General features: G+C 39.3%; 1 protein-coding gene across 3 annotated transcripts in view; it reads right to left on the reverse strand.

Annotated features, from left to right (window-relative positions):
* The window catches only part of STARD3NL (STARD3 N-terminal like), a 58470-nt gene that overhangs the window by 13743 nt on the left and 20250 nt on the right, over positions 1 to 24477 (reverse strand). For all 3 annotated transcript variants that reach the window (XR_003516481.1, XR_003516480.1, XM_027574143.1), the window contains 3 exons: positions 7868 to 8135; positions 3127 to 3204; positions 404 to 481 (listed from right to left, as the gene is read on the reverse strand). Coding sequence is in view for 1 of the 3 variants with exons in the window: in XM_027574143.1 (XP_027429944.1) it covers positions 404 to 481; positions 3127 to 3204; positions 7868 to 8092 (381 nt within the window). In the remaining 2 variants the exon portion in view is untranslated. The remainder of the gene's footprint in view (positions 1 to 403; positions 482 to 3126; positions 3205 to 7867; positions 8136 to 24477) is intronic.

Genomic DNA, 24477 nt, shown 5'->3' on the forward strand with positions numbered 1-24477 from the left:
TAAAATAGCAAGAAAGGCAATTATCAAAATAAGCAGAGAGCGAGTCATGAAAAATTACCAAGCAGTTTCAACCAAAGGAGAAATTTTCCAAGTATCTTTGCAACACAGGTGCTGATCTCAACACTCATTTGCAAAATGAGGTAGAGGGTGTGTTGGTGCTTAGCCAAGAATCACTGTTGGTGCTCTATGTTCCTCATCTGGCTCAGTATCCACCGAGACGAAGCTAGTTACTCACTGACCACTGGAAAGCTGCCCCAGCATGTTGAACCTACTGAAGCGTGGAGGAAGGGGACTCAGGAGAAGCTAGCAGAGTTCAACCCAGATGAAAAGCACATTTTCTCCCAGCCTATCCCTGTTGTGAGCAGCATCGGAGGAGACAAACCACTCACACAAACATACTCACCGCTATGGCCCACCAATGGCGCAGTCTGCACACAGCATATGCAAGTATTAACACTTTAAATCGAAAAACTGCCAAAAGCTATATTAAAAAAAGAGACAAGATAAGTTTAAAAAAAAAACAAAACAAATAACTGAGTTTTATGAAGAACTCACCAAAGCATCTTTATTATTCTGACTTAACTGAAGACTGGCACTGGGCTGTAGACCTGTATTCAGATCCCTGCTTTAGAATCTGTGCAATGCTGCCCAAATAAGGGTTCAAATTCACATCCCATTATCAACACAAGAATATATAATTACATGTTTTATTTTTCCTTTCTATTTGAGTGCACATATATTTCTGATATCCTTTTAAGACCGGAGAAAATGTTCTGAAAGTTGAGTTTTCCACTCCTGGTACAAACACTCACCTCTGGAAGATACCAGGTTCTTAGTCAAGTCTACCATAAAGCTCTGGGTTGTGGGGGTATTGGGACAGTTCTATCCGAGTAGCTACCACCCAGTTATTTAGGGTGGCTCTGGGACTTTTGTGAAACCTTTTATGTGTATTATTATCCCATGTAATCCCTTCCTCAACAATCCCATGCATCAACTACCATTAATCCCATTATGCACATAAGGTGGATAGAAAAATTGCACAGTCAAACAACTCCTTAGTGAGGAAGCCGGGATTTGAACCCCGGTGGCTGGACTCTACTGAACCACTATGTCACAGCTGTCCTTGTAATTCTCATCTAGCAAGAAATACACATAGAATAAGATTTTACCGATTTTCCTTGGAAGACATGCCTATCGTGGGTAGGGAGAAGTCAGGTGACTCTTGAGCAGTGCCTGAAGGCAGGATTCTTTCTGCCAAAAGTTCCTCACTAATCAAAACTGCTGAAAGGCTGGAGGCTGACAGCCTTTTTGCGGCCATTGACCAGAGGACCAACACTTACGATTCTTTTACGTAAATGAAGGTCACAAGTTAGATTTTGTTTTTAATTTGCTGTTTTCATTAAAAATGTGTTTTCCAACAGTTTGTGAACTGTTTAGCCTCTCTATTCATTCCAGCTCTATCCCTGAATTCTGGGTTTGGCAAAAGGGTAAGTCTTCATCAGCCCTCTATCTCAAAGTCTCCCAGGTCCTGAGGTTTCCTGGAAGCTGTGTCCATTTCCCAGGCCACACATGCCAGTCCTTCCAGTCTGAACTAATGGGCCCTGCCTATCTGGCCAGTACCACTGACTCCCCAAGCATAAAGGACAGACAACCCTCAGAGATCTGGCTGGTAGATTAGCCTGGTTTCTTGGCTGAGGCTATTTTAAGATAAATTCAGCAAGACAAAGAAGAGAAAAAAGAGAAATCAATCTTGCTATTATATGTCAATAGTTTTAGGAAGAAAGAAATGTCGAGATTTGGGATCTAACATGCTCTGCCCCCAACTTCAATGACCTGGGGTGGGTCAAGACACTGAACCAAAGAAACTCAATTTCCTTGTTTGGAAAAATGAGGGGATTAAATTATATTAGTGGTTTTCCAAATATTCTGTAGTAACCAAACACTTCTTCAACACAATCTTATTGGAAACATACTGTACAGATAAAAACAGAACTACTTGTGTTGAATGGGGCTTATGACAGGGAACCCTAACCTCTATAAAGGAGTCCCACCTCCTTCCCCATACACACTTCTGCAGGCCCCTTCGGAAATAAAACAGCAACAAAAAGCCTTTCTAGTGTAGTTCGAAAACCACTAAAAATGTAATTACTCAATCATTAAAATTCTCAGCCAAAAATAATGGTGATGGTAATGACTGCAGACAGTTCTCTGAGCATCTAGAATATATCGCTCACTGGGCTAAATGTTTTCCATGCATTACTTCATTTACTTTTCAGAACTAGGATGATCTCATTTTACATATGAAAAAACTGAAGTTTAGACCCAATATATTAAAAGAAACAGTGACAGTGTTGTGAATCAAACCCAGGTTTTTCTGACTTTAAGGGTCCTGCTCTTAAACCACTCTGCATAAAGCTTCTAAAGGTAGTGAAGAAAGTAGGTAAACTGAATTTAGAGGAATTCACTGTGAATATTGCCTACACTGCATGTAACACAATGTTAGGATCTGATTTACTTACATCATCAACTATAAAGAGATACCAGGGAGATGTACCAAGCCCAGTGAGAGTCACAGTGTGTCCTAGAAAGATTGTAAGCATTCCTTTGAATGAAATGAAGCCCTCATCAACAGAGAATTGCATATGTGCAATTTTGCAACTGGCTGATGTTGCCCAGGATTACCAAAAGATCACTTTCCTCAAAAACTCCAATTATAGAAAAACTAAAACACAGTATTTAAAAGTACTCTTGGAAATCTATCTCAAGGCAGAAAAGGAATGGCATTTTCATAGTGTTATTATATAAAAAGGGGAATTTTCCTGTTAGTGATTAGGGTATGTCGCTGGCTTCTATGAAAAGAATAAAGGCTCTCCTCCAAGAAAAGCAGAATGGCTCCTTCTGCTGCCCTTCCTTGTCTCTCACTAATCATGTCCTTCCTTCCTGTGACCAGACAGTTTCTTACAAAGAAGAGTGTACGGACTGGGCCAGAAACTGAGGAAAAGGAAGGCCAGTGTTCGAGAGAGGGAAAGTGAATGGCATAGAACATGCGATCTTTTCGGAGGAAATTTACCTGCTGGTTACAGATTCATCATATCTGAAATGAAATGTAAAACAGGAAATACTTACGAATATATCAAAATAAGAGGAGTAGTAGTCATACTGCACCACCTCCTTCTCTAATGTGTTCTCAATGCCTCCATTCACCTGGGAAGGAGAGTGAGAAGTAAAAATGAGAGATTCACACGTGAAAACAATACAAGAACACATACAAGTCAGGTTTTGTAAGCACTTTTCTACCTACCTTCTCAGAAGCCTGTAATGTTGAAATAGGAGGAACAAAACACTCCTAACTCTAATAGAAAAATGCTGAAGAGCATTTCCCACTTTAACTCTGAATTCATTCATTCGACAAATACAAATGCATAATGAAAAGTAATGCTTTGTTTGTAGTTCCTATTTTGGCAAACTAAAATGTTTAAAAAAACGATTCTTTTTCTCTTCTAAGATAAAGTCTTCAATCAAACCAATGTATAATTTTAAGGAAGACAATTCACATTCATCCAGCTCTGCCCTCACTGTCTGACCACCCTCCAAGTTTCAGCTCCTGGATGGCCAACAACTCCTCTGATCTTAGCAAAGATCAATGACACGAGATACAAGTGTGGATATTCTCTCTGGTTTTTCTTTTTTATTTGCTCCTGGCATTTGAAAATCCTGCACTCTCATCAACTTTCATAAAAATTTTTAATTTGATAGATAATGAAATAAGGGACAGACCAGACCTACAATCGTATGTGCAGAAGTTACAGTAAGTGATGAAAATCAGACCTAAGACGACAAACTTTCTGTCCTCTCCCAATTCTCCTATCAAGATGACTTTTAAGTGAGCAAGTTCAGAACTCTACGTATTACACTTACAGAAAATATTAAAAAAAAAAAAATCAATTAATGGAATTTGTGTCCGACAGCTCACGCAGCAGCCAAGCAGACACTAGACCAGTCAGGGATTAGGAAGCATGACATGCAACAGTAAATTCACCTTTCCAATTTGGAGTACAGACATTGTTTGTCCTGGCAAACTGATGGAGATGATCTGAAAAAAGGACAAAGTGAAGGGCGATGGACCCAAGACCTGGATAAAGGGGGAGAAAATTAATAAGGAACACCTTTGCAAGGCCTGTGAACTGGTCAAACTGGAATTAAAGTTGCCACAAGGAAAGGATCCTCTTGGCTTGGAAACCTTTACAAGTATTTATATTTGTTATTCAAATGAAAGTATGCCATAAAACACCATTGGGTACTTTAAAAATCCCTTAAGGAGGTTTAGATTTCTGCATAATTTGTGCAGATTGCCTATTGACCTGCTTGAATATAGATCTTTACAAGAGAATAGAACAGAAAACTTGGGAACAAAGAGAAATAATTATTAAAAGCCAACCAACTAATGTAGTCTTATCACTGTGGCTCTCCAGACTAAGGAAATTTAGCACTGTCCAAAATATTAAAACAATGATTATTCCAAATGACCTATAGCAAAGAGGGGTTCTCTACTGCAGAGACTACCCTCCTGGCTGAGAGAACAGCAGTCAACCTGCTGATACAGTTCTTCAATAAACAGCCAGTAGAAAAAGGCTTTCCATGGTATCTGCACACTTTAAAAGACCCTGATTGGGGGAGGGAGGGCTGAGTGGCTCAGTCAGTTAAGTAGCCGACTCTTGTTTTCAGCTCAGATCGTGATCTCAGGGTTGTGAAGTCGAGCCCCGCATCGGGCTCCACACTCAGCATGGAGTCTGCTTGGGATACTCTCTCCCTCTCCCTCTGGCTCTCCCCCAGCTTGTGTGCTCTCTCTCTTTCTCTAATAAAGAAATAAAATCTTAAAAACAAAACAAAATAAAATAAGACCCTGGTTTTGTGTTGCCTAAATTTAAATAGAAAAATTTAAAATCTACATCTGTAGCTTAAACTTGTACTCTAAATTCCTATTTCAAACTCTTTGTCTCAAGATGTGCCCCGCACAGACTCATCTTTAGTTTTTCATGGAGCCTCCTCTCCCTGTTCTGACGGAGCTGGTCCTGATCTCCTATGTTCCATCACTAGAGAGCCTAAGCTTCGTTTCTGGATACCAAGGATGATAAAACCACCCTATCAATAAGTCTATTAGCATACTTATTTTTGAGTATGTCTCTCAGATCAGCTTTTTCCTTGCTACTCCCATCACCCTACACGGGACTCCTTTCATAGCTTCAGAGCCAATCTGTCCCTAATGATTTACAGAGATAGACCACAAAAGTAAAGGGATGGCGTGCAGTGAAAACCCCAGGTCAGGACTGACAATCTAAAACAAAAAGAACTAGAAATTGAACGTTAAAAAAAAATTTAAAAATAAAAAAAAATAAAACCTTGCTAAAAAAAGTCAAGATGTGCTATCCTAAAGATCATATGTTCTCGTATGATCTTTTTATTTTACAACTGGGGCAACTGACAGTCCGTGGAAAAGTGAGTCTTAAAACACATTTCTTAATCTGAAAAGACATATACACCCTGTGTTTACTGCAGCATTGTACAATATCCAAGATATGGAAGCAACTCAAGTGTCCATCAGCAGATGAACAGATAAAGAAGATGTGGTGTACACACACACACACCCCCCAGAGTATTAGCCATAAAAAAGAATGCAATCCTGACATTTGCAACAATGTGGATGGACCTAGAGGGGATAATGCTAAGTGAAATAAGTCAGTCAGAGAAAGACAAATACTAAGTGATCTCACTCACATGTGGAATTTAAGAAACAAGACAAATGAACAAAGAAACAAGAAACAAACAAAAAACAGACTCTTAAATACAGAGAACCAACTGATGGTTGCCAGAGGGGAGGTTGGGCGGGGTGATAGGTGAAACAGATAGAGAGGATTAAGAGTTACAAACTTCCAGTTACAAAATATATGTCACAGAGATGAAACATACAGCATAGGAAATACAGTCAGTGAGACAGTAGTAAGGTTGCTTGGTGACAGACTACACTGATTGTGAGCACTGAGTAATATACAGGAATGCTGACTCATTATGTTGTACACCTGAAACTAAGGTAACACTGTATGTGTTCATTATACTTTAATAAAAAATTAAACAGAAATACATTTCTTAATTGCTACGTCTGGTGATTTTTCATTTATAACATGTTGCACACAGATGAAAACTGATCCCCTCTGATGAACACCAATCCCCCCTGATGCACAAAAATAGCATGTAGTCCACTTCACTTCCATTTCAATGTCGTTGAAGCAATAAGAAAGGAGGGAAGTGAGTGTGATCCATGAACCCCACCACAGCTCCACCCCATGACTTCCCTCACTTAAAAGCAGGGAGTGATATTAGCGGTAAACCAATAAATGCTTTGATTTTCCGCTGTCACTAAGCTGCTATGCTTTCCTGTTAAAAGATGTATTAGTAGGGGCGCCTGGGTGGTTCAGTTGGTTAAGCGTCTGCCTTCGGCTCAGGTCAGGATCCCAGGGTCCTGGGGCTGAGTCCCACACTGGGCTCCCTGCTCCCTGGGAGCCTGCTTCTCTCTCTTTCTCTCTCTGTCTCTCATGAATAAATAAATAAAATCTTTAAAAAAATTAAAAAATAAAAAATAAAAAAAATAAAAGATGTATTAGTTTTGGGCGCCTGGGTGGCTCAGTTGGTTGAGTGACAGCCTTCAGCTCAGGTCGTGATCCTGGAGTCCTGGGATCGAGTCCCGCATCGGGCTCCCTGCTCAGCAGGGAGTCTGCTTCTCCCTCTGACCCTCCCCCCTCTCATGCTCTCTCTCTCTCATTCTCTCTCAAATAAATAAATAAAATCTTAAGAAAAAAAAAGATGTATTAGTTTTGAAAACACAGTTTTTAGTTTTGAACACATTACTCTTTTGAAATATATATTAACTTAAATATTGTCTTTAATGTATATATGCAGAATAATAAAAAGAGATACTCTAAATTACTGTGTCCTATCACTGGCTTGTTTGGTTTAAACAATTCTTGCCTGTGAGGAAAGCATTCTGGAAGAGTTACCTATTTGCTGGTAAGGAATATAAATAGAGCCAACCACGGCTTTGGGGGGAAACAGACATATTGGGTTAAATAAAATATGTTATTAAAATATATTTCACCTGTTTATTTTTACCTTTATTAATGTAGCAACTAGGGAACTTAATCTTATCTGCGAGGCTTGCATTATATTTCCATTGGACAGTACTGGCCTAGACAATTATTTGGCAATATAACCGCAAAGACCTGATAAGATGGAGATGAACCTCCAAATGGTTCTAGAACATTTTTTTCAATAAAATATGAAAAATCTCTTTGTGAAAAAGTAAAGAATAAATGTATGAAAAATCTTCAACATGGAGATTAGAAAAGTAGATGTAACATCTAAAACATATTCCAGAGGCATGCTACATTTTCTGGAGCAAGAAAAGGGCCAGGAAATAAACACTTTTGCCTTTGTGGGCCAATATTCAACTCAACTACTCAGCACAAAAGCCAGCCATAAACAATAGGTAAACAGATGGGCAGGGCTGTGTTCCAATAAAGCTTTATAAAAACAGGCCAGCTGAATTGGCCCCCAGGCTGTAGTTTGCTAACTCCTGGTATAGAGCAAAACACCACAAATTCAAATTTCAAAGTGAGTTCTAAATGAACTAGCTTTGCTTTAAAACATGACAGTACAGAACAAGAAAAGTCAAAATCAGGTGGAAAAGAGAAATATCGCCTCTGGAAAAAAGACGGAATTCACTAAATGAGACGGAAATGATGAGAAAAATAAGAAAACTGTTTCTTGTCTGTGGAAACAATTCTTATATAAAGTCATGGGCAAAATCACTTACATTTAACTCTATTATCCAGAGTAATGTTACAAATAAGAGGTCAAAGGTGACAAACAAACAGAAAGTCCTCCTGACATCAGATATGCCTTTCTTCTCCCTTCCTTCGTAAGACTCGATCCTGGCCATGAGGTGTGTGGGGTTGATGGAATGAACGTCGCGCAAAGAAGTGTGAGGGCTCTGACTCCCTGTGAGAGCGCTCTCCATGTCTTCTTGCAGGGGGTTCATCCTGGAGGAGGGGTAAAGGAGCCTTTCTCCAACTTCACCATCCCTAGAGAGAAGAGAGCTTTGTGTTAAATTAGAGCTCACCTAAGACCACCATGCTACCCCCACCACAGGGCAACTGTTTCTCTGAGCAACAGTGTCTTAACTGAAGACATTTCTTCTGATGAAGACATAAACAGAAAGTGAAGAGAAGCAATCCTTGATGTTATCAATCAATATTACAAAAGAGCTGTTACAGAAATGAATGAAATAAAGAAGAATGCAAATTTACAGAATTAAAGAGAGAAGACAGGATGCTAACCACATCAAGAAAGGTCTCACTGATAACCTGGAGATGGCCGGTTCCTTTGCTGGGCCCCGGAGAAAACCTCTCCAACTCTGTGTTGTTACTCCTGAACCAGGAAACCATTTCCTGAAAGCTCCCCAGAGGGCATGTAACCAGAATGTGTAAATGAGACAGGAAAAACATGTTTCCTAAAGAGGAATTGCTTTCCACCAAAAGTATCTAATAAGCTGATTTTAGCATTTCCCCATCACCTCATAATGAATAAGCATGTTTCCAGGTCTCTTCTTGGGAAAAAAGTACATCCTCCCCCCCCCCCCCCCAAAGTTCAGCATTATACAAATACCTCTGTGCTAATTAAATAGGTTACAGCTCTATCTAGAGATCCAGGAACTCCTCTCCCCAAGACCAAGATGTGCTTCTACAAGTAAAAGATTAGTAATCTAAGTGGTCTGATCTCATGGATGACGCAAAGTCATCAAACAGTATGGTCGGTGATATTATTGTTTGCCAAATATTCCTGTTTCCCTCCTAGAGCATTTCTCCCCATGGGAGATTCTATACCCCTGGTTCTACCGACTTCATGTGCCTTTCTTTGGCCAATGGAATGCAAGCAGAAGTTTGGGTGCCACTTGCATCCAGATCTAGGAACCATGCACTTGTTCTTGCTTTTGCCACAGCAACTGGCAATGGCCAGATAAAGAGCATTTTCAAGGTGGGTAAAACAGAATTTGGAAACAGACTGCTGAGGTTTCCCTAAAGCACTGTGGTCCTGCTTGGTCCTGTCACAGTCCAGAACTGTCTCCTTAATAGAACTTCTCTCCTTTCCCACATTCAGGAACAAAAGTCCTTCCCACATTTTCATACAATGTGGTGATAAAATGACATAACATTTTGGAAAGCAATTTGGTTACGTGAACTAAGATGCTTTAAAATATTCATACTTCTTGGGCTAGTAAATCTACTTTGCAAATCTAAAGAAAATGAACTGTAGACCTTCAGGACAAAAACTGATCTGTCATTACAGGTCGGCTTAGTGATTACCTTTGAGCAAGAGGGAGGGAAGAGTGACTAGAGCTCATAAGTTTGGTCAAATTCCATTTCTTGGCCTGAGTAGTGCTAGCATGGCTATGCTCACTTAGTGATAATTTACTGATGTAGGTAGTAGTTTCAGTGGTGTGATTTGTGAAGATTCAAAATACTGTACACTCAGGTACATGTACACATATAGGAATTGTGTATGTGTCTCTGTGAAGTAGACTTTATCATTATATATCTATAATAGTTCCAACTAGAAAACAATCTAAGTATCTAACAAAAAGGGATTAGATAAATCATAGTACAGCCACAGTAGTCATTAAAATACTTAGAAAGTATAACTTAGAAAACTGCTTGTTATAATAGTAACTAAAATCTGAATATTAAACAGAACACAGAGTATGTTCACAATTTTGTAAAAATAAAACCAAATTTTTAGAGGAATGTACCTATGAAACATACCAAATGTTAATACTGATTATCTCTGCCTGATATTATATGCCCTCCTGCATTTACCTTTTCCATATTTTCAGACTTCCTATTTTGCACATACAGTATTTACAACAGGAAGGATTAAATTCAAATGTAAAATTGTTATATTCCTGGACGGATGCCTCAGGACTTTATGAGGCCCTTCCCTCCCTTCTCAACACATCTGGGTGACAGTAGATAACCGCATCTTGGACATTTTGAAAAGTTCAATAGGAGTCCACTTCAGTGCCTTGTTTTTTTGTTTTGTTTTTTTTTAAAGATTTTATTTATTTATTTGACAGAGAGAGAGAAAGAGACAGCAAGAGAGGGAATACAAGCAGGGGGAGTGGGAGAGGGAGAAGCAGACTCCCCGCCAAGCAGGGAGCCCGATGCGGGGCTCGATCCCAGGACCCTGGGATCATGACCTGAGCTGAAGGCAGATGCTTAACGACTGAGCCACCCAGGCGCCCCCACTTCAGTGCTTTGTAAAATAAAATATAAAATTCCAAAACTCGAAGCATTTCTACACAATTTCTTTCTCAATGAGATCATTACCATCCTAGGGGAAGGAATACCAATGGCATATTCCCCAGTACAGCTGCTCTTAAAAACAAAGCTTGCAAAACATGAAATTTATCTTCCAGGCTTCTAAGAGTTAATTCTGGACAGTGAGTAAAAAGGAGTGTAACTGTGTTTTCTGTGATGAAACACACATTTCAAAGTTCAAAAAGATACCGGAGTCGCTCTCTAAATTTAAACCTGGATAAATATAGACATATTTCTATAACCATGCATTCTACAGTAAGAAAAAGCAATCCAAGTAGTTTTTAAGCCAATCTAATATCGTATTAGCAAGTATATATAAAAATTAATTTAAATTCTGAAGTCTACTAAACTGTATAGACCATCCAACAAATTCATAACTGAAACTCGGGGCTGTTTTTAGGAAGAAAATAGCTTCCGAGGTAATTAGATCATTTTCTAGTGTCATCCATTCCTCCTTCCCTGAGCCCACTCCTCATGAATAAAAAATGGTAACAAAGCAAAACACCAACCATAGAAATCTGAGGCTATTTCAAACTAAAACATGACATCATACAATGGTATACAACTGCCTTGAGAAATGAAAATCATTACATTGTTTTTCAGATGCATGCACAGAACTGCTAACTAGCTAGAATTTATAGATATTTGCATACTTTCAACAATAGTTACCCAAAGCACAGATTGTTGTGAGCGGACTCCTAGCAGATTGATCCCTCCCTAGGACAGAGGAACTTTTAAAAGGGAGAGAGAGCCTCCTTTAAATGTATAAAAGAGAAGGAAACTACATAAAGCCCCTTTCTGCTCTACAATCATAGGACTTCATGCTAACCTTGTCCTGCCAAAAGATTCAAGTGTGAATTCCTTCAGGAAGACTTCACTGAAATGCTCCCCACATTCTAATCCCTGGCAGGGTCAAGTACATCTCCTCCAAGTTCCCCTAGGACTTGTGGATATGCCACTTCTTGCTTACTACAATGTGCCCTAATTATCCATTCATTCGCCTGTCTCTCTAGCTAGTCAGTGTGCTCTGTGAAGGCCTTGAATTTGATTTGCACACTCCTGTACCCCAGGAACCACCACAATATACGGCACACAGCAGGAACAAAACAACTGGTTGACTAATTTAATTCTACCATCTATCACAGAGACCAGCAGAGTTGGCTTTCAAAATTCTCTGAATTGAAGAGACCACAACTACTTTTTTCTAAGGAAGAGTGTGGATATTCTTCCAGATGTAATTTTGGAAGTATTAAATATTCAGTTCTTGGTACTGAGAACCTCTCTGGGGTTGGCTTAAGGAAGACTAAGCCTCTCTAAAGAGCGTGTTAAGCACTGATTAGCTATATGCACAGGAACTTAAATCTACAATTCAAGATTTATTCCAACCGTGGGGAAAGTATGGGGGATGAGGAGTGGGGCAGAGAATTATTAAGAAAAAAAGAAAAACATCTCCTTATCTTTTTCTGGGATTTGTGTGAGGAAATGAGAATCTCCTTTTGTTATTTCAGTTTTTGAAAATGAGATTCATGTCTTCCTCTCTAGATGAATAACTATCTTCCTCTGTACTCTAAAATTAGCCAGCTATTTCTACAATTATGCTGTATTAACAACTGCCCCAAATTCAGTGGCTTAACACAATCTACATTTATCCTCAAGCCCACGGGTCTACAGGTTGCCTGAAGTTCAGCTGCTCCAGTGGGGGCTCAGCTAGGCAACTCTGCTCCTGGGGGCAGCAGAACTCGGCTTCAAACTGTGTGTTGGATCTAGATCTGATCTTTATCTTCCTCCTTGGACCAGGACTATCTGGGTCATGTTCTTTTCACAGCAAGTGGCAAGACCACAGGAGACAAGCTAGAACATGTAAATACATTTAAAATCTCTGTATACATGATGTCTGTCCTATTCTATCAGCCAAAGTATAGCTCAAGGCCAGGCCCAAGGCAGCAGAGCTCGCATGTACACTCCACTGAAAGAGAAGGAGAACGTAAGTGCATATTTGATTAATTTTCCAATCTAGCATAGCTATCAATGTTCTAAACCCGGGGTTGACAAACTATAGCCTGTTTTTGAGTATCAGGTTTTATCAGAACACCACCCCCACCATTCTTCTGGTCTATGGATGCTGTCACACTAAGACGGCAGAGGTGAACTGCCCCACCAGAAACCATACTTTACTATGGGCATTTTTCTAGAAAGAGAGATTACTGCTTTCATTAGCTTCACAAAGGAGACCCAAGCGAGATTTAGAGTTGTTTAGATTAGCAAAAATAGGCTAATGATGAATATTCATTTTTCCAATGCATACTCTGATTGTATGACTGGCAAAAACCTATAATTCATTCTAATTTTTCCACTGGTTGCTCTGGTGACACCACAGGTTAGGGATACACCGTATGTCGGCTCCCCTGGGGCCACTTCAGCATTGCTTACAGCATCAACATGCTGCTCTTTGACTTAATTCTCTTTCCTTAATTCCACACTACCAAGAATTGAGAAGAATTCTGTCCCATCTGTTGACAGCTTCTTAAATGATGCTATCCTTCCCACGTGGAAAAAAATAAAAAAATAATAAATAAAAGAAACTAAGATCCTTTCTGCTTCCAAGAGGACTGGCTTACATCTTGGGATTCTTCTATGGCACTCATCCCCAGGCTGGGTGCGAAGCTGAGCCAGAACTTCAAACTCCATCTGCTTCAGCACAGAATTGATACTATCCAGATGGTAAAAGCAGCTGCTCTGAGCGCTGGCTACCCACTGCTAGTGTCATACAGAGTCCCACCGTTTCTTGTACCTTCCTACGAGGAGTAGAGAGAGGCCTCTGGGCACCCACTGGTGCATCAAACCACTTCTTTCAACCCCAACCACCAGCCTCCTTCTCGGTACTACTTCTGGCAAAACAGCCAGGACATTGTATGTTCTCCTCGAACAGAGTGTCAGGATAACAGACACTAAAACCATTTAATTCAGACAGACTTTAGTCATCACCTTAACCAAAGGCCTAGGGAGCAGAGTTGGCTTATAGACATGTTTTGCTTCGTCTTGCACAGTATTGCTCAAGATTTTGAATTAACTGCTAACATTTTCATGTAAAAATCCAGACTTCCAGCTTTTCTTGAAGAGTTAAAAAATAGGAATCAGTAGGCCTGCATTTCCTTACCATAACAATAAAGCCCTGAAGGTGCTGACCTCTTTAGAGGTGGGTATGATGCACTTTCCACTTGGCCTCAGGTTTTCCTGGAGGCATGTGGAGTTGCCACTCTGATCTATTTCCACTCCCTTGTTTTAAAGGCAAAGAGATGCATTAACACCTGAAGACTGTCTCATCATATTGCTCAAAGTTTTCTTCATCTTTGTTATCAAAGTTATTCTTGCCTATAAAATTAATGCATGTTTAAAGATTTAAAAAAAAGAAGAAAGAATCTGAGGCCTATGTGGATTATAGGGACGTGCCCATCTAAGAGATGTTTTAAGATATATTTTAGGATTAAAACTCAGGTCTTCTACTTCTTCCCTCTCCGTCACTCAGCCTCCTCCCAGGTAACTAGAAGGATATAGAAGGGACATCAGCAGGTGTTTAAATGGACCTGGGGATGCAGGCATTGAATCTGAGAGTCCTAAAGACACAGGCTGCCTCAGCTGTGCCCACTCTATCCTAGGACTGGGTTTCTTTGGGAGCAGGGGGCAACCCGAGCTGGCTATCCTCTAGCAAGGGCCCACACAGGAAAAGACCTAGTTTACGATGGTAGAAGTCCTGTCTAGAGCCTAAAGGTTCCAAGATGAAACAGCCAGAACTGGCGAATGGGGAACACTGAGGAAATAACCTCACATTTACAAAAACACCTTGCCAGTAAGAGAAAGAGGCATGGTAACTAAGAAACAAGAGGCTTTAAAAAATAAATATACACAGAAAGAGAGAATATGGGAAGGAAGCTATAGCTAATTTTGAAGTATCAAAAAAACAGAGTAAAACAACCTTCATATTTTAAGGATATCAGTATGAGATGAGCAAAGTTCTGCCACGCCTAAGAAGAGCCGAATATCCCACATGTCAAATTCAATCAATTATTAACCTTTCATAAAATAAAAATTTCTACTTAATGTTGCTTAAATGAAGCTGCTTATATTTTTTAAAACCTCCAAAGTTGTTTGTAGATGAGATTTTTTTTTTTAAGATTTTTTATTTATTTGACAGAGAGAGAGACAGCCAGAGAGGGAACACAAGCAGGGGGAGGAGGAGAGGGAGAAGGCAGGCTTCCCGCAGAGCAGGAGTCCGATGCGGGGCTGGATCCCAGGACCCTGGGATCATGACCTGAGCCAAAGGGCAGAAGCTTAATGACTGAGCACCCAGGTGCCCCAGGATAAGATGTTCTAAACAAAGGAAAAAGTACGATTGCATTGTCCTGTACTTCTTCATGTTGTTGATTCTACCTGGAAAGTAAAGGCGCTGGTTAGAACGCTGATGAAAGTGGCTTTAGAAAGACTGCAGGGGACAAAGTTAAGGGAGTTGATGCCTTTGTGCAACACTTCAGCTTCCTGAGCTAGAGAACCAGCATTACAAAGCACTACAGGAAGTTTAATAAAAACCAAGACCAAACCAACCTTTTTTTGGGCAAATTGCCCACTACCACTATGTCACATTTCAAAACAGTCTTGGCTTACTTTATGCCATATAAACTCCAAACTAAATACAGTGTCTAAAAATATTTCTACAATCTAGGCTATTGGATTGTATTTTACTATCTTTTGTTTCAGGTTTTTACTTAAATTCTAGTTAACATACAGTGCAATACTGGTTTCAGTGCTTCATCACTTACATACAACACTCAGTGCTCATCACGAGTGCCCTCCTTAATGCCATCATTCATCTAGCCCATCCCCCGCCCACCTCCCCTCCAGCAGCCTCAGTTTATTCTATGCAACCATCAAAAGAATGCGATCTGGCCATTTGCAACAACGTGGATGGAGCTAGAGAGTATTATGCTGAGCGAAATAAGTCAGTCAGAGAAAGATAAATACCATTATGATCTCACGCATATGTGGAATTTAAGAAACAAAACAGATGAATATTGGATTGAATTTCAAAATACCTATCACATTCAAATTAGCAGTTGAAATAAGAGGAAATCACTGGATAGAGAGACACAATAGGAGATTACCAGATAGAGAAATCTGGGGCCAAAAATCAGTTATTGTAAACAAGTGAAAAATTCTATAAAACATTTAAATAACATCACCCTATTATTCAGTACAAATAAAAAAATAAAAAAAAAAACCTCTCCTCAGTCAAGGAGTCAAATTTTGCCAGTAGATCCCTATTAATTTGACAACTGAGTGAAATATTTAAAAAAGAAAAAGAAAACAATGCATGCGCATGTACAAAAGTCTGCAAGGCTTTTTACAGATCTGCCCATATCATCAGGGCTACAATGAGGGAGCAGAAGGGAGAACTGTGAAACAAAGTAATACTGCTCTCTGAGAGTTCAACTATAAATTCAACACAGAATGAATCAGAGTAGAGTACGGTGTCCCTAAAGAAGCAAAATGGTTAGCAGGCCAAGATAGGAGGACATTGACAGGACATGTGTTCAGCTCTCAAGAGTGGAAGAGTAAATGTGCCCACCAGAAAGGGGATGGGCCAGCCCAGAAAGTACAGGAACAGGAGTGTCACAGCAAATGGAAGCTGTGCCTAGCCTGGCATCTTCAAGTGGGAGGACCTTGCCTGTTGGATTTCAAGCATCTCCAGTCCGTGGGCCAGATTATTCCTATGATTATATAATGGCGCAAGGGTATCATCAGTGGCCTTTGTCACTGAACAATTTAATAATTCCCTGCATGCCTCCCACCACCTTTTTAAAATTGTTTCTTATTAAAATGTCATAGTGTAGGTAGAGAAACAAGAGACCAATCAGCTCGAAATAAACACTCAGTCTACATAGCGGATGCCGTGTTCACTGCAGATTTTGAGATGTGAGTTGACCCACGGGAGGCAGAGCCACTCTCCACGGGGCTCTGGAAACAGATGGTGACAAATCAGGTTTCTTGGTCAACAGGAAAGAGGGCTGGACTGTAACACTAACAAAGTCAGTGTGATGCCACTGAGAAACTTTTGGGGAAGTGGATGTGGATGTCTCCTGATGACCCGCAAAAGCATTGCTCTTTGAGAACTCCTAGAGACACCATTCAGATACCACCTTCCTGATAGTCATCTTTAAATATTAGCATATTTTGTGTATCATAGGCAATTGACCTATGATACAAAAACAAAAGAGAATTACAGAAAGTTGTACTTCACCTCACTTCAGTATTCTTCCACTATCTCTTTATAAACTCACATGATGAACAACAGTGGTGACAGTGGACATCCCTGTCATGTTCCTGACCCCAGGGGAAAAGTTCTCAGATTTTCCCCCATTGAGGATGATATTTGCTGTGGGTCTTTCGTATATGGCTTTCATGATTTTGAGGTATGTTCCCTTAATCCCTACATGGTGGAGGGTTTTTATCAAGAAAGGATGATGTATTTTGTCAATTGCTTTTTCTGCATCGTATTGAGAGGATCATATGGTTATCCTTCCTTTTATTAATGTGGTGTATCACATTGATTGATTTGTAGACTTACATACAATTATCAATAATTTTCTACAAGTAACATCAAAAACTAATGATGTATTGTATGATGACTAACATAACATAATAAAATAAAATAAAAAAATAATTTTCTGTAAGTAAATTATTAAGAGGACCACAGTTACCAGGCTCAAAACAGAGCTAGAATAACTGAACTTGACTTTGTAATGGTAATACAGTACATCTGCTTTTTTATAAAATCTGACTTACAAGTATTTGAGTATGATTACTAATTCATAACCACTAAAAAGTAGGGGAAGTTCAGCTAACGGTTCTTAATAAGTACGTAGATTCTGACACATTCATTCCTCCAAACTAGGCAAGTATAGCTAATATTTGGATTTCTAAAAGTTGAGAAGTATAATACATTTGAAATCAGGCTTAAGATTTAACACTCAATATCAATAACATGTGCCTTAACAGAAAGAACAGAGAAAAAAATCCATCTTAAAAATGAAGAAAATGTAAATTTAATTTACCTCCTATGCAATGATTAATGCTGCAAAATGTATGGTTATGTTACAGTATATTCATAAAAGAAATATCATTACAAGGTATGAGAGGTAGCCTGTTGCATTCTTTCAGAAATTTACTATACTGTTTCAATGTGTTAAGTACCTTGTTGTAAAGTACAATTTTAAGTCTAGAATTCATTATTTTCCTGACATATTTTTCATTATAATATATACTGTATGCTATTGTAACAGTTTTATTAAATGCTTATATTTTAATCAAACATGTAAAAAAAGCTAAGAAAATGATAGATTATAATCAAAATGGAAGCACTGACAGTATACTTTTTCCATTATTTTTTAACTTTAAGTTTTTTATTGTTATGTTAATCACCATACATTACATCATTAGTTTTTGATGTAGTGTTCCATGAGTCATTGTTTGTGCATAACACCCAATGCTCCACGCATAACATGCCCTCTTTAATAGCCATCACCATCTAAACCATCCCCCCAACCCCCTCCCCTCTAGAACCCTCAGTTTGTTTTTCAGAGTTCGTCTCTCATGGATCATCTCCCCTCTGACTTCCCCCCCTTCATTCTTCCCTTCCTGCTACCTTCTTTTTTTTTTCCTTCACATATATTGCATTATTCGTTTCAGAGGTACAGATCTGTGATTCAACAGTCTTACACAATTCACACCGTTCACCATAGCACATACCCTCCTCAATGTCTATCACCCAGCTACCCCATCCCTTCCACCCCACCCCCATTCCAGCAACCCTCAGTTTGTTTCCTGAGATTAAGAATTCCTCATATCAGTGAGGTCATACATGTCTTTCTCAGATTCACTTATGTCACTCAGCATAACACTCTCCTGTTCCATCCACGTCGTTACAAATGTCAAGATCTCATTCCTTTTTTTTTTTAAAGAATTTATTTATTTATTGGACAGATAGAGAATAAGCACAAGTAGGCAGAGAGGTAGGCAGAAGGAGAGGGAGAAGCAGGCTCTCCACTGAGCAGGGAGCCAGACGTGGGGCTCAGTCCCAGCACCCCAGGATCATGACCTGAGCTGAAGGCAGCCGCTTAACCAACTGAGCCAACCAGGTGCCCCAAGATCTCATTCCTTTTGATGGCTGCATAATATTCCATTGTGTATATATACCACTTCTTCTTTAGCCATTCATCTGTCGATGGACATCTTGGCTCTTTCCACAGTTTGCCTATGGTGGACATTGCTGCTATAAACATTGGGGTGCATGTACCCCTTCGGGTCCCTACATTTGTATCTTTGTGGTAAATACCCAGTAGTGCAATTGCTGGATTGTATGGTAGCTCTATTTTTAACTTTTTGAGGAACCTCCATAATGTTTTCCAGACTGGCTGCACCAGCTTGCATTCCCACCAACAGTGCAGGAGGGATCCCCTTTCTCCGCATCCCCGCCAACATCTATCATTTCCTGACTCGTTAATTTTTGCCATTCTGACTGGTGTGAGATGGTATCTCATTGAGGTTTGAATTTGGATTTCCCTGATGCTGAGCGATGTTGAGCACTTGTTCATGTGTCTGTTGGCCATTTGGACATCTTCTTTGGAAAAATGTCTGTTCATGTCTTCTGCCCATTTCTTGATTGGATTATTTGTTCTTTGGGTGTTGAGTTTGAAAAGTTCTTTATAGATATTGGATACTAGCCCTTTATCGGATATGTCATTTGCAAATGTCTTCTCCCATTCTGTCGTTTGCCTTTTGATTTTGTGGACTGTTTCTTTTGCTGTGCAAAAGCTTTTTATCTTGATGAAATCCCAATAGTTCATTTTTGCCCTTGTTTCCCTTGCCTTTGGCAATGTTCCTAGGAAGAAGTTGTTGCAGCTGAGGTCGAAGAGGTTTTTGCCTGTGTTCTCCTTTAGGATGTTGATGGACTCCTGTCTCACATTTAAGTCTTTCAACCATTTGGAGACTATTTTTGTGTGTGGTGTAGGGAAATGATCCAGTTTCATTCTTCTGCATGTGGCTGTCCAATTTTCCCAACACCATTTGTTGAAGAGACTGTCTCTTTTCCATTGGACATTCTTTCCAGCTTTCTCAAAGATTAGTTGACCATAGAGTTGAGGGTCCATTTCTGGGCTCTCAATTCTGTTCCATTGATCTATGTGTCTATATTTGTGTCAGTACCATACTGTCTTGATGATGACAGCTTTGTAATACTGCTGGAAGTCCGGAACTGTGATGCCACCAGCTTTGTTTTTCTTTTTCAAGATTCCTCTGGCTATTCGGGGTCTTTTCTGGTTCCCTACAAATTTTAGGATTATTTCTTCCATTTCTTTGAAAAAAGTGGATGGTATTTTTATGGGGATTGCACTGAATGTGTAGATTGCTCTAGGTAGCATTGACACCTTCACAATGTTGGTTCTTCCAATCCATGAGCATGGAGCGTTTTTCCATTTCTGTGTGTCTTCCTCAATTTCTTTCATGAGTATTTTATAGTTTTCTGAGTACAGATCCTTTGCCTCTTTGGTTAGATTTATTCCTAGGTATCTTATGGTCTTGGGTGCAATTATAAATGAGATCGACTCCTTGATTTGTCTCTCTTCTGTCTTGTTGTTGGTGTATAGGAATGCCACTGATTTCTGTGCATTGATTTTATAGCCTGCTACTTTACTGAATTCCTGTATGAGTTCTAGCAGTTTTGGGGTGGAGTCTTTTGGGTTTTCCACATACAGTATCATATCATCTGCAAAGAGTGAGAGTTTGACTTCCTCTTTGCCGATTTGGATGTCTTTGATTTCTTTTTGTTGTCCGATTGCTGTGCTAGGACTTCTAACGCTATGTTAATAGCAGTGGTGATAGTGGACGTCCCTGCCGCGTTCCTGACCTTAGGGGAAAAGCTCTCAGTTTTTCTCCATTGAGAATGATATTGGCTGTAGGTTTTTCACAAATGGCTTTTATGATATTGAGGTATGTACCCTCTATCCCTATACTCTGAAGAGTTTTGACCAAGAAAGGATGCTGTACTTTGTCAAATGCCTTTTCTGCATCTATTGGGAGGATCATATGATTCTGGTTCTTTTGTTAATGTGTTGTATCACGTTGATAGATTTGCAGATGTTGAACCAACCTTGCAGCCCAGGGATAAATCCCACTTGGTAATGTGAATAACTCTTTTAATGTACTGTTGGATCCTATTGGCTAGTATTTTGGTGAGAATTTTTGCATCCATGTTCATCAAGGATATTGGTCTGTAATTCTCCTCTTTGTTGGGGTCTTTGTCTGGTTTTGGGATCAAGGTAATGGTGGCCTCATAAAATGAGTTTGGAAGTTTTCCTTCCATTTCTATTTTTTGGAACAGTTTCAGAAGAATAGGTATTAATTCTTCTTTAAATGTTTGGTAGAATTCCCCTGGAAAGCCATCTGGCCCTGGGCTTTTATTTGTTGGGAGATTTTTGATGACTGCTTCAATTTCCTTAGTGGTTATAGGTCTGTTCAGGTTTTCTATTTCTTCCTGGTTCAATTTTGGTAGTTGATACATCTCTAGGAATGCATCCATTTCTTCTAGGTTATCTAATTTGCTGGCATACAGAGTTGCTCATAATATGTTCTTACAATTGTTTGTATTTCTTTGGTGTTGGTTGTGATCTCTCCTCTTTCATTCATGATTTTGTTGATTTCGATCATTTCTCTTTTCTTTTTGATCAGTCTGGCCAGGGGTTTATCAATCTTGTTAATTCTTTCAAAGAACCACCTCCTAGTTTCATTGATCTGTTCTACTGTTCTTTTGGTTTCTAGTTCATTGATTTCTGCTCTGATCTTTATTATTTCTCTTCTCCTGCTGGTTTAGGCGTTATTTGCTGTTTTTTCTCTAGCTCCTTTAGGTGTAGGGTTAGGTTGTGTATTTGAGACCTTTCTTGTTTCTTGAGAAAGGCTTGTATTGCTATATACTTTCCTCTCAGGAGTGCCTTTGTTGCATCCCAAGGTTTTTCAACAGTTGTGTTTTCATTTTCATTGGTTTCCATTAATTTTTTTAATTCTTCAATTTCCTTCTGGACCCATTCATTCTTTAGTAGGATGCTCTTTAGCCTCCATGTATTTGAATTCTTTCTGATTTTCCTCTTGTAATTGAGTTCTAGTTTCAAAGCATTGTGGTCTGAAAATATGCAGGGAATAATCCCAATCGTTTGGTACCGGTTGAGAAGTGATTTGTGACCAAGGATGTGATCTATTCTGGAGAAGGTTCCATGGGCACTAGAGAAGAATGTGTATTCCGTTGCTTTGGGATGGAATGTTCTGAATATGTCTGTGAAGTCCATTTGGTCCAGTGTGTCATTTAAAGTCTTTATTTCCTTGTTGATCTTTTGCTTAGATGATCTGTCCATTTCAGTGAGGGGGGGTGTTAAAGTCCCCCACTATTATTGTATTTTTGTCAATGTGTTTCTTTGCTTTTGTTATTAATTTCCTTATAAAATTGGCTGCTCCCATGTTAGGGACATAGATATTTACAATTGTTAGATCTTCTTGTTGGATAGACCCTTTAAATAGGATATAGTGTCCTTTCCCAACTCTTATTACAGTCTTTGTTTTAAAATCTAATTTGTCTGATATAAGGATTGCCACCCCAGCTTTCTTTTGGTGTCCATTAGCATGGTAAATGGTTTTCCACCCCTTCACTTTCAATGTGGGGGTGTCTTTGGGTCTAAAATGAGTCTCTTGCAGACAGCATATGGATGGGTCTTGTTTTTTAATCCAATCTGATAGCCTGTGTCTTTTGATTGGGGCATTGACCCCATTTACATTCAGGGTAACTATTGAAAGGTATGAATTTAGTGCCATTGTATTGCCTGTAAGGTGACTGTGATTGTATATTGTCTGTGTTCCTTTCTGATCTATGTTGCTTTTAGGCTCTCTCTTTGCTTAGAAGACCCCTTTCAATATTTCTTGGAGGGCTGGTTTCGTGTTTGCAAATTCCTTTAGTTTTTGTTTGTCCTGGAAGCTTTTTACCTCTCCTTCTATTTTCAATGACAGCCTTGCTGGATATAGTATTCTTGGCTGCATTTTTTTCTCGTTTAGTGCTCTAAAGATATCATGCCAGTCCTTTCTGGCCTGCCAGGTCTCTGTGGATAGGTCTGTTGCCAATCTAATATTTCTACCATGGTAGGTTACATATCTCCTCCCGAGCTGCTTTCAGGATTTTCTCTTTGTCTCTGAGACTCGTAAGTTTTACTATTAGATGTCAGGGTGTTGACCTATTTTTGATTTTGAGAGGGGGTTCTCTGTGCCTCCTGGATTTTGATGTCTGTTTCCTTCCCCACATTAGGGAAGTTCTCTGCTATTATTTGCTCCAATATACCTTCTGCCCCCCTCTCTCTTTCTTCTTCTTCTGGGATCCCAGTTATTTTAACATTGTTTCGTCTTATCATATCGCTTATCTCTCGAATTCTGCCCTCATGATCCAGTAGTTGTTTATCTCTTTTTCTCAGCTTCTTTATTTTCCGTCATTTGGTCTTCTGTATTGCTGATTCTCTCTTCTGCCTCGTTTATCCTAGCAGTTAGTGCCCCCATTTTTGATTGCACCTCATTAATAGCCTTTTTGATTTCGAGTTGTTTAGATTTTAGTTCTTTTATTTCTCCAGAAAGGGTTTCTCTAATAATTTCCATGCTTTTTTCAAGCCCAGCTAGTATCTTTAAAGTCATGATTCTGAACTCTAGGTCTGACATCGCACTAATGTCTGTATTGACTAGGTCCCTAACAGACGGTGCTATCTCTTGTTCTTTTTGTTGAGGTGATTTTTTTCGTCTTGTCATTTTGTCCAGAGGAGAACAGATGAATGAGAGAAGAAAATGCTAACAGGTTAACAACGTCCTCAGAAAATATAATCTAAACAAATCAGAAAAGACCTGAAACCAGGGGAAAATAAAGGGAAAGAAAGAAAAGAGAAAAATAAAAAGATAAAAACAAACAGAACAAAACAAAACAAAAAGAGAATATGATCAAATATGATCAGGCTGGTGTATAGATCAGTGCCACACACTAGATTTTGGGTGTTTTGGTCTGTTAGGAGAAAGTGCCTCCTAAAATTTTAAGGAAAGAAAGACATATATGTACAAAGTAAGGGTTGATATGATGAAGGGATGGAATATGAATGTAAAGATGAAAATTATAAAAAATTTTAAAGAATGTATTGATAAAAAGGTTTTTGAAAAAAATGAAGAGGATTAAAAAATAAGGAAAGAAAGAAAGAAAAAAAAGAGGAGAGAATATGATAAGGCAGGAGATTGGAACAACGCCATACACTGGAGATTTAGGGTATAGTTTGGTATGTTAGAATAAAGTGTATCTCAAAATTTTAAAGAGAGAACTTATATATATATATATATATATATATATATATATGTGCCAAAAATAAGGGTAAGTACTATGAAGGGATAGAATATAACTCTGAAAATGAAAAATAAAAATGATTTTTTAAAAAAAGGGATTGATAAGATGTTGGTTGAAAAATGGAAAAAGAAAAATTAAAAAAAAAGTTAAAAAAATTAACTTTGAAAGACTAAAAAATCATGGTAAAAAAGCCATGAATTCTATGTGCAGTATTCCCTTAGCACTGTGGAATTCTCTCGTTCTCGTTGATCGGTAAACTTGGTCTTGGCTGGCTGTTCTTGCTGATCTTCTGGGGGAGGGGCCTGTTGCCATGGTTCCCAAATGTCTTTGCCCGAGGCGGAAGTGCTCTGCCCTTGCCGGTCCAGGCTAAGTAATCTGCTCAGGTTTGCTCTCGGGAGCTTTTATTCCCTGCAAGCTTTCCGTACAGCTTTGGAGGACGAGAGTGAAAATGGCGGCCTCCCAATCTCCGCCTGGGTTGAGCCGAGAACTCAGGGCCACGCTCCCCATTGCGCCCCCGGAGAAAAGCAGTCACTCCCGTGTCCCCGGTCTCTGGCCGCACTCCGTGCTCACCCGGCCTGTGACCGAGCATTTCTG

The sequence above is a fragment of the Zalophus californianus genome, chromosome 12, assembly GCF_009762305.2.
Source record: "Zalophus californianus isolate mZalCal1 chromosome 12, mZalCal1.pri.v2, whole genome shotgun sequence".
In the NCBI taxonomy this organism is placed as follows: Eukaryota; Metazoa; Chordata; class Mammalia; order Carnivora; family Otariidae; genus Zalophus; species Zalophus californianus.